This window comes from Varroa destructor, unplaced genomic scaffold, assembly GCF_002443255.2.
Source record: "Varroa destructor unplaced genomic scaffold, Vdes_3.0 BEIS01000002.1, whole genome shotgun sequence".
Taxonomy (NCBI): Eukaryota; Metazoa; Arthropoda; class Arachnida; order Mesostigmata; family Varroidae; genus Varroa; species Varroa destructor.
Genome location: NW_019211455.1, coordinates 21469647 through 21480558, shown reverse-complemented (window position 1 = coordinate 21480558; position 10912 = coordinate 21469647). Strand labels below are relative to the sequence as shown.

General features: G+C 44.1%; 2 protein-coding genes and 1 long non-coding RNA gene across 8 annotated transcripts in view; 2 read left to right on the top strand and 1 right to left on the bottom strand.

The window, feature by feature from the left end:
* LOC111244614 (uncharacterized) overlaps window positions 1-9333 on the bottom strand; it is a 91461-nt gene extending 82128 nt beyond the window's left edge. Inside the window, exons 1-8 of the mRNA XM_022791889.2 lie at window positions 9048-9333; window positions 5438-6318; window positions 4157-4319; window positions 3257-3856; window positions 2437-2832; window positions 1727-1918; window positions 1093-1423; window positions 3-674 (exon numbers count right to left, since the gene is read on the bottom strand). Coding sequence (XP_022647624.1) covers window positions 3-674; window positions 1093-1423; window positions 1727-1918; window positions 2437-2832; window positions 3257-3856; window positions 4157-4319; window positions 5438-6318; window positions 9048-9110 — 3298 coding nt within the window. The 5' untranslated portion in view covers window positions 9111-9333. The remainder of the gene's footprint in view (window positions 1-2; window positions 675-1092; window positions 1424-1726; window positions 1919-2436; window positions 2833-3256; window positions 3857-4156; window positions 4320-5437; window positions 6319-9047) is intronic.
* LOC147757502 (uncharacterized) lies at window positions 4570-6893 on the top strand. The gene is made up of 2 exons (XR_015322478.1): window positions 4570-5135; window positions 5424-6893. It is a non-coding gene; the product is annotated as an uncharacterized LOC147757502 (long non-coding RNA).
* Window positions 9334-9612: 279 nt separating the features above from the next.
* The window catches only part of Lar (tyrosine-protein phosphatase Lar), a 165782-nt gene continuing 164482 nt past the window's right edge, over window positions 9613-10912 (top strand). For 4 of the 6 annotated variants that reach the window (XM_022789700.2, XM_022789696.2, XM_022789693.2 and 1 more), the window contains exon 1: window positions 9614-10898. The gene's annotated coding sequence lies outside the window, so the exon portion shown is untranslated. Of the gene's footprint in view, window positions 10899-10912 lie in introns of all 6 variants that reach the window. The other 2 variants (XM_022789698.2, XM_022789699.2) reach the window with 1 other exon arrangement.

Sequence of the window (10912 nt, the reverse complement as noted above, 5' to 3'; positions counted from 1 at the left end):
ACCTTGGGTATCGACGACCCATTTCTTCTTCTCCTCACCAGTCTGTTGCTGATCGCCACGGCTACTATGAGAATGACTCGACGAATGGGACGAGAAACCACTCTGCTGCTTGGAGCCGGACGACGAACTGGACGTCCGTCCAGCAGAAGCTGACGTCGATGACGTAACAGCAGCGCTGCCGCTACTGACATGCGAGGATGAGCCGAGTTCGCCCGAATTGGGTCCGGTAGCTCCCGAGCTGCTGGTGGCCAATAACGCCGTATGGCCTGAATTTCCTCCAGCCAAGCCCGAACCGACCCCTGGTTCGCTGGCAACGTTGGCAGCAGCAACGGCCGCAGCTGCTGCCGCGATTGAGGAGGATGAGCTGCTTTTGGACTTGTGCGAATCCTGCGAGTGCTTCCTTTTCTGCTTCTTACTGCTGCTCCCACTCGAACTGCTACTACTACCCACTCCACTGACGGGGCCACCGCTGTTCGCACTGTTACAGACGGTGCTTAGACCAGAAAAAGGGCCACCCTGGGAAGAGCTGTTTTCTCGGTGGCCACTGTTTCCGCTTCCGCCACCGCTGCCTGACGCTAATGGGCCATGCTGGCTGTGGCCATGCGAGCCGCCTGTGTGACCAGAATGTTGCGGCGAGTTTTTGAGCAGCGAGCCGAGATTCAACACCAAATTACCTATACGTGTGATAAAATGTAGGGCAATTAGATAAAGCACGTTTAGAGGTAGTTTTTTCAATTTACTGAACAGATTAGCCTTTAGGAATTTACAGAGTGCAGTTAAATGCTCAACGTTTGCTGTTCTAACCGATAAAACTGTATGTGTCGGTTAACTTCGAATACATTTTTAATCAACTTACGTGTCTTTTTTTGATATATATCTTAATATAATTTTATGTGTCCGATTTTTGGTATGCTTGTTAGTGGAGTGAGCCGACCTTTCCATAAAAACAAAATAAGTAAAATGTACGGATCATAGGTCGATTAATTAGCGTATTTTTTTTGAGAAAAAAGGAAGGTTCAGCGATATTAAAACAGCCTGCTCATGGATGAATATCCCAATGATGGCCCACATTTCGGGCATCCTTACACAAACCTTGCTGTTGATGATGACCTGACTGAGGAGTGGAATTATGATGAGAAGCGCTGCCTGCGGGCGGCGCCTGCGAGGAAGGCACAGGACCAACAGGGACAGTTGCTGATTGCTGTTGCTGCTGAGCCGGCGACACGTGATGCTGTGAAGCCGGAGTGGAGTGGCTGCTGGCAGGTGTATTACTGCCGACTGTATTCTGATGGGAAGCACCTGGATGGACGGAAGGTGCAGGGGATTGTGGTGTTGTATGCCTAGGCGAAGCGCCGACAATTGACGAGGCGGGACCCCGTGGCGATGTTAAGTTGCTCCCCATGTGAGACAAGCCACAATCCGTCTAATAAACAAAAACGCACAGAAAGTCAGATTGAATAGTTAACAACATCATGTTGGTTAAGGTATACGGCAACGCACAGTGTATGATGCACAATGGTTTGCTGAACGAAATAAATAAGTTTTGCAATTTTGCTGTAGACGTGTTGAATGCAAGATGCGTATTATTATTATTATGTTCACTCTGTTTAAATCTGGACATGTGTGTATATTTATTAAAATTAGATCACTGTTTTCTCTCTAATTTTCTCGGGTTGTTATTGATTTCACCTCATTTCTACAATGTACAAAAACGAACGCATCTGACCTTTGCAGAGTGTTGTCTGCCGTTCCCGAGTTCCAAGCCATCCTCCCCATTGGCGGGTTCCATTTTAATTCCACTGCTGTTTCCAGTAACATTCGTGCCAGCCGGAGTTGGTGGTTTCTTACGGTGGCACATCGTTGAGGCAACTTCTTTCAGAAGTTGCTCCCGACTTAGTGATGTTCCTGTTGTCATCATCTAGAGAGACACAGGCAACACAAACATCAAGATATGACGTCACGCTTCACAATTACTGGATTATATATGGCTACACAAAATCTCAGCAAACCAAACGTAGGGCTGAGGCCGAATAATCTCTCGCTATTTAAATTAAGACAATGTTCCAGGCAAAGCAACGATTATTGCGTTGCCTATTTTGCTTTATTCCTATAACAATCTATTTTTATAATAACCCGAAAGTGAACTAAAACGCGCAACAATACGTTATCTTGTCACTTTGAACCTGTATATACTAATTATTTCATTCCAATATTTTTCCTGCGTGCGTGGGCCTGATTATGTTGGTAGGTAACTGCTCAAGCGAATACAGTGTAATCATACCAAATAAAAGGATCTATATCAAACGCCGATTTTCTTCTCAAATAATCTCTATGCACTCCCATTAACACTATATGACTCCTCGTTTCTTTGTCTCTGTATAATAGACGTTTACTAAGGGTTATCACACGAAATCGACATAAATTATCTGTATGTACCTGATGTTGTTGACGCACAAGAATCAAGTTTCGTTGCTGTTCCTCGAAAAAGGCGACGTCACGATCAAGGCTGCTGCTTCGAGCCTGCAGCTCTTTATGACGAAGGACAATCTCCTTGGCTTTGGCTAATAGCTGCGAAGGTGCGGACACTTCAATATCTAGCTCACACATGCGTGCTTTTAGTAGCGTGACGCTGTCTTCAAGGAGGGTCTTCACCTGCCGATCCAGCTGATCCTTCTTGGTAAGTAGCTTTTTTTGCCGTTCGCGCTCCTTTTCAATTTCTGTACGCAGCTCCTGCAGCATGCTATCCTCCTTAAAGCGGCGGATCAAGTAGATGTAGTCTTGCCGCATGCGGTCCAGTAGAAGCTCCAGTTCTTCGTGGTAGTCCTCATCGTACTAAACCAAACACATTATGTATTTCGGAGGTGAATAAGAGATTATGACGTGAAAAAATTTGCTTATGTGCTTTCGTGTTTATGATGCTATGCGATTCGTGTGGTTCAGTCTGTGTGTAGAGAAAATTGGCACAGAATGATATTCGGGGAAGATTGAGTTGAATTAAATTGAAAGCGATGGAAACCGATACTTGCGCTTAGCAGCTATAGAATTGTATGTATATATTCCCATAGAAGATCAAACGTTAGTCATATATAAATATTAGTTATTATGACATTTGAGTTCGATGAAGAACGTTTGGTCACTTTTAAGATTTATGGCTTAAATGAGCATTAAAACAGTTGGGCCACAAAAACCATCTTCTTAAATTAACCAGTCAAACATGAATCAACATGAATTTCTATTAGATCGAATGAACACTCACTAGCGAATTGGTCAAAACGCCCCCACCGCACGAAGCTTCGTGCTGAGCGAGATCGTCAGATGTTGTCGAATGGTTACGGTTCCGGCTTGATCGACCGCGACATATCTCAAGTGTGCTATTCTCGTGCTGATTATGGTCTGTTAGAGGCTTGGTATTCTCATTGAGTAGGTGATGATGGAGTACGGGCGGACTCATACGACCTCGCACAATATCTTCCGCGGGCGAGCTTGACTCGTCGTCTGAGTTGTCGAGTTTGGCTTCAACGCAGCCAGGCGGAGGACTTAATCCCTCCTGTTGTTGCATGGTTGATAACAATGTATGCGAATGCAGCGTGTCGAGACTGCTGGAGTATTTGCTTGAACCACCCGGTCCACCGCGACCGCCCGCGTTTCGCTTCTGCGTGCCACGTGGCCGGCCACGAGGCTTCGGCTTGTTTGCAAGCAGTCCTTGATTAACTGTAGCACTAACCGATGCGGGCTGTTGTCCAGCGGGCCTTCGGCCTCGCCGTCCTGGTGCCCTCTTCGCAGGTGGCTCCTCCTCATCGTCATGGCCTGACGAATTGTTGCCATTCGAACTCTTGAACCCCCGCGTATTCTTGATCTACAAGTACGTTCGAGGGAGAGAGAAAACCATGCACCATAAGCTAGGATTATTATAGGTCCGTTCGAAATAGGCCAAAAATACGTCAGTGTTTTATCGATGGAATAAAGAATCCTAGCAGTAACGTTGCACAAGACAGTATACCCCTAAAAAATTCGTTTTATGCGATCAAAGACGAATCAGTACATTTAGCGGACCATGTCGGCAATACCTACATGTTACTGTAATTCGCTGCAAATATGTGCGCCCTGTCTGTCCAAATTCTTATAATGTTTATCTAACATATCTATACCTACGTACCCATTCTGTCCAGGCCCTTCGCGTGGTCGGCCCAAATACTTCCGAATCTTCGTCAAATAGACTTCCGTTAGATGACTCCATATTGTAGTTAACCATATTTCTTCGACGCTTCCCGTTAGCTCCGTTCTCCTCTAGCGTCGAATTTTTCTTACTTTCAAAGTACCTGTTGAGATACGTTGCACATGTGGTTTGACAGTGCAGAGGAGGTACCGATCACAGAAAACTTAGGTTAATAAGGCTGTTGCCGACCACCGATCATTCACAATTCGCTTAATGCATAAATATAGCTAGCGAGTCAGTTGTCTATTCAATCAACGCACTAACCAAATGTTTTAGAAGTCATGATACGACCATTCGAGGCCAGCATAAACCCGCGTGCACAATATCACCTATTCCGTATGACGCCTGTGTGTGTTTCATTATGGCCAGGTATCAATAAGCGGCTATTTAATGACCACACAACACATCAACTACAAGTGTTATATGTAATATAATAATCAACGAAAGCATTGGAGGTTGAAATCAAAGACGTCCTTTCTTCTAGGTGCCATCACCAGGCTGCTAACGGTCGATATTTTTTGTTAGCATTGTGTTACAATACATTGAAAATATGGAGACTGTTTGTTATGAAACTAAAAATTAAATCTTATTAACATGCGAAGTAGTTAGGATGAACATTTTAATGCCGTTTACAACGTATTCTTTATACCTCACTTATTGCCGTCAACAACATCCACAGGTGCTTAAAACAAGAACGACCTGTGCGTTTCTGCGTCCTGTGCGCTGGGCACAGACATCAGCTAGTAAAGCGATTGTCCAATCAAAAGAGATTTACTAGCTTCATCGGAAAATATAGTACCCCTAGTGAAGAAAGTATGCTTTTTGTGTTTGATAGCAAAACCAACAAGCTGCGTTACATCTCTATACATAGAACACCCACCCAGCATGAGATCTGCTATGTAGAACATTAGTATAAGCAGTGAGTACCCAAAACAAATTGCTTAATTCTTTTCGTTTACTATTCAGTTACTAAATATAGCGAGTAATATTTATATACTGTAAACATAGCAATAACTACGTACGCTGATACAGTGATTTCAATTTATAAACTATTATACGTAAATACAGTGCAAGTTATTCGAGCTAAACGAGTATTGCCTTAAACCATTTGGTTTTGTTTTTGGACCTTTCATTTATATCTATTGATAACCTAAAGGAATTCTCTTTATGTATTACTATATAATCATGTCGTTGTTTATCCCATAAGATGTCATCTCTCACCTCTGCAGTTTGGTTCGATCGATGCAGTGCAGGTAGTAGGAGACGGGTTTTCCTGTCCACGACACGGACCCCTTCTTGGGTTGAACCTCGCGAACGTGCAGCATGGCCCCGATGTCCGACAGCGTTCGGTCGGTTAGACGAAACTGCAGCGGGCAAAAGGCACGGGACGATATGATCCGAGAACCATCGCGCATCTCCTGGAATAGCTGCTTTAGCTGATGATCAACAGTTGGTCCGAATGCAAAATTATTAGCAAACACGATCGAGGCATTCTCAATGAGATGTCGATTCTCCGCCGATAGAAAGTCGCCCCGAATGAGCTCGTAGTCGGAGTATGACTTGCCATACCATCGCATCCAAAACCGAAAGTTCTTGTCCATTCGTTCGGCGTAATGGTTCGGTGTTTCCGCCTTTTCGATGCCGATACATTGCTTCACCTGGGTCATTGCTGCCACCTGTAGGACCACCTGACCGACACCTGAACCCAGATCGACGAAAATTGTATCATCGTCGAAGTCCGTCTCCTGTGTCATCTGGGCGACGAAGTCGAATGACGTCTCACCGTACACTTCCGGCGAGAATGGTTCGTACATGTTGAGTCGATCGGGATCGAGGACCGACTGGTTATACACCTTAAGGATAATGTGCCTGAGAAGACTAAGCGATGGTCGCGTCGCCTTCCGCATTGATGTACCTTTCCATATCTTGAGCACCGAGTCGATCGCTTTGTTGAAGCGTTCGCATAGCGAGCGCATACTATCGTAATCTCGAGGATCGTACTCGTTGAGTACGTGATTTTCCAGAGCCGTTTTGATCTCGGGAAAGTCTTCGCACACCAAACGAATCGTCTCTACAATTTCGACCTCGCCATCCTGTTTGTCCTGTAGGTCAAATAGATAACCAGTAGTGTTACAAACACGGTGCAAATCGATAGCTAGTGGTAGCTTAAGCCGCATAATACATTACAAATGCCAGGACTCTACTTTCTCTCTTTAGATTGTGCATCGATAGTGTTCTAATAGGCCCCAGCTACCTAGCGAACGAACTAGGCCTTCTTTGTGTAGTTTTAGCATCGAAACTACTGCACATATTAAATTAGGCAGCATAATATGTTCTCAGCTGAAGAACTGAACCGCAATTTTATCGTCTTTGACAACTCGACACAAGATAAACTTAAAATATTAAACGTCGAGGGATGATGATGATCATTTTTGAAGTTTACAATATTGGATAAGCCAACAACGCTGAGGGCTATTGTAAACCAGAGTTAGCTATATGTTAAATATATGTAAAAAATTTGAAGAAATTGTACGACAATGTAGTTTCGATTAGCTTAGGAGTGTATCGCTGCCTGGGCCCTCATCGGGTGAAGTACATCATGAGTAATGTTTGCCGATTTTTTGTAAAATTAAATATTCCAAATTATAAAATCGTGAAGTAGCTATCATTGATAAAATCTGTTGGTATTAAATAAGCGAGTCAATTATTGTTGTCGGGCGGGTCTTTTCACTACCGCTCCAGGGAAAATTGTATGGGTAGATTTGTCAATGAAATTTCTATTAGCTATTAGCTTAAAAATAGTGGAATTTATTGAGTTATCTTTCCTTTCCCTTAATATTTCCATTGAAAGAGCATTTTCCTTTACGGTATACCAGCACTAAGTACTACACCCAGCTCTAATTTTGCCAATAGCTTTGTTTGCAGAGATTCTGTAGCGTATATAGTTGGTGAAACTTAAAGCAACCATCCCTGATCTGTAGTTTTTCACAAAGAAAATACAAACCGATTCATTCATCTATTGATTTGCCGATCTACGCCATCCATCGCCATTTAAATGCAATATGCATACAGAATTTACTTTATAGCTTAGACGTTGCTTCTTTGCATCAACAGCGACGGAAATGTGAAACTCTTAAGGATTGATCTAACCATATTCAATACTTGATTCATTTCGTAAACCTCCAATGGACCTGTTTACTGCAAACCACGTATCGAGTAAATTTGGTAAAGTACACAGTAAGTAAATTCGCTTTTCGATTCCAGTGCAAACATGTTGACGAAGAAACTTCTAGGGAAAATTAGCACAAAACGCGAATTATGGATTTGTTTATTCTTTATATAATAATATAAAATTAAATGGTTGGTTGTTATAGCAGAAATCGATAGAAACTTGATACAAGGTTTAAGCGTCACTAGAGTTCTATCAGTGATACCCGTATTGGCTTTCTAAAACTGTATTATATGAAGCTTAAGCATTTAAAGCCTCCTTGAGATGATATAGATTTAAAAGAAAGAATTGAGTAAGACAATTTGAATTACAGCGTACCTACTTGTATATCATTTACATAAAAAAACAGAACCGCCTAACGAGAAATCAGATCGCATAAATAATCTATCTACCAAATGATACTAGAAACATAGCGACACGACAGTGTCAGAAGAAAAAGAATTAATTTTTCAGCTACAAGGTTATTAGGTGATGACACCATAGTTTTTAAGTTCAACTTTTACTATATGCTACTCAAAGTAGCACTGTATAATACAATGCAGGTTCAACTCATCCTGGGCCGAATCCCCAATACAACTATTAGAAAGTCACTAACATAACGCAAGAACTCCACGAAGTATGATATATGTAATTATTACTACATTTTACCAAGCCTTTCAGTTATATCTATTTGTCGGTAATTTTTATTACGCACTCCCACACAGATTTCTGGGTCAAACTACTTCCAGACGTTTTGACTTTGCCTGAGAGCCATGTATACACGCACTTGCGGCCAATCAAGCTAGAGAATGATTCGACGTCAAAAATTGGCGCGCGCAACGTGTCTGACTATGACTATTGACACTTGGTACTAGACAACACGAAGCCGGAAGACTATCCCTTTCCACCATTAGCGAGCGCTGTCGAATAGTGCAACTGTTATGCCGTTATAGACATAATTCTTATCTGCGAATTAAATACGCCTAGCAAAAGCAAGTTTGCAGAGAACATTGGTAGCAATACAGTTCACCAGGGGTATTCACCTTCCAGGTGAACTGCTCCGGAAGAGCGGTCAATGACTCCCGGCCGTCGGAAACAGACTCGAAAATCTGCTTCATAACACACCGTTGCGGCAGAGCGGGGTAAATTCTAATATTAGGGGGTCCTAACCACTACGAGTTACAACGCGCTCACATAGAAGACGTTCTACAAATATCTGCTTTAAAACCAAAATCCAATGAGCAATCCAGATCGGTTCAAGTAAAAAGCGCCACTGTTTTCGTTGCGTTCCCGGATGGATCTGTCATTTTAGCGAACAACGCAGTAACCCAATAAGCTAGAGCCGCCTTCAGCTGACTTGTGTTGTATGGATGTTGGTACTGTGCCAATGGAAACACAGGCAGTTGAACGGGTTGGCTTGTTTTTGCCGTACGTTATACTATACTAACACCTGTAGACCTAAATGCATATACCCCTTGATGGAAGCTGTTCAGATGACAGGGGGGTCAGTGGCGGACCTCTAGCCCAGCTGAGCACTATCTTATCCTATATGATTCGATACTGTGTGGAACTGTGTGGACAGAGGCTGGCACAGTGGTTAGGCTTAGACGTGTGGTCTCATACCTTGAGGGGCCATTGGAACACGGCGGGTTCAGCCCCCGAAGGGGAGTGCAGCTTCAACTCCATTCCGGCGGCGTCCCTTCAGCACCTTTTGGACACCGTCCTCACGTCTCCTAAACCCGCTCCTGCTACCACGCACCACACTCACTCTACCATCCATACAGTGCCATCACAGCGGCCACGGCACACACAATATTAACAAACCACCATCACACAACATATACATACACATACAAACACAGCAGGCAACCAGTGATGAACATCTTCGTTCCGCACTTTCCACATAACTAAATTACGGAAAAATTGCAATTTTTCTAAAACACTTTATTGATCAGCCTGTTATCTAGGCCTAGCCATCGTCGTTAGACTTCGCTAACATGCTAGCAAAGAATCTCGCTATAATTACTCAATCATTAACATCCGTCTTCTGTCAGTTGATAAGCCCAGTTTAGACCGAATCTCAGGCAATTGTTGTCGGAGCAGCCCGGCTAGTTCCGCTCGTTAGCTGAGCTCTCCGCGGGGAGGGAGGCCATTTTGCCGAAGAGGATTGGTCGACACGAGCGCCACCATATTTTTGCTGCTGCTGTGGCAAGCTACTGGCTGACTGGTGATGTTGCTGCTAGAGCCGCTCTATGAGTAGCGGACGGCGCTGCAGAGCGTTTGGCTGAACAAGCGACCAGAGAAACGAAATGCGATAGAACGAAGCTGTCGAAGATAGTCCAGCTCTTCTTGCTTCGACGTTGCGGATTCCGCCGCAATTTGAGCGGCTGAAGCCTGAAGAAACCTGTAGCAGTAACAAGCTATGGGTGGCCAACTACATCAGCCTGCGAATATCGAACCAAGCTTGAAACAAAAAGAGACTCGGATATGACGTCTCGCAATACGAAAAAGTTACGCTGTTGTTGGAAATATTAAGTTGCAGTTCGTTTTGTGCCGCAGCAAAACGCACAGTATTGTCGATGACCACCTCGATTACGGAATACGTCGTACGAGCTGTTTGGTGAGCCAGCGTTCTTTCGCTATATACATACGTACTTATATACGTATAGTTAACTACTGAAACACCCAAATCCTGAGGCTGCTGCTACAGTTGGCGTAGGCGAGGGTAAGATTCAGCCACGCGAAAAATAATTCCATTATTACATACCGCTACTCGTTGTTAGTAGATGCTGTAAAGGTAAAAGAAGTTTTTCTTGTGTGCAATGTGTATTCTGCTTTGCGTTTTTTGCTTTCGTGGAATGTATACGGTGCTTATTCTACCAAGATCACGTTAGCTACGAGCCATTATTTAGGGAGTTAGTGTTATTGTCGTCATCTTCGCCGCTGCCGCCGCCGTTTGCTTACGTCGCTGACCAATTCCGACGTTTGGTGGACGACTGCCGCGCGACTGCGATCTTGGCAACGTCAGGAAGAGCTCGAACAGTGGTGCGTGTCCCACTGGCGATTCAGGAAGCACCCAACGTCATTGTGTGTAGTGCTTTATCGCCCGGATAACATTATACGCGCTTTTAGCACGACTTGCTACAGCGGCACCCTAGGAGTGCGCGTGGCGGGAACGCCAGCTACGCCAGTATGCGGATGAGTAGCGGAAAGTGTCACGTTGACAGAACAACCGTCTGTCACCCGTCTCCCGTCGGCTACCAACTCGATTTACCGCAGTGCTGATAATTGTATAGGCCCATTGAAATAGTCGAGCTATCGTGCTATCTCGTGTTTCCGTGCGCTTAGACGGTGTTCGGCAGAGTACCGGTCAAGCACCGGTTAACACTGGCTGCTAAATACTGAAAATAAGGTCAAAGAACATTCCATCGAAGGAATAGCATAGACGAGGAGGAATCGAATCGACCAGAAAAGGTAAGTCCTCGTTA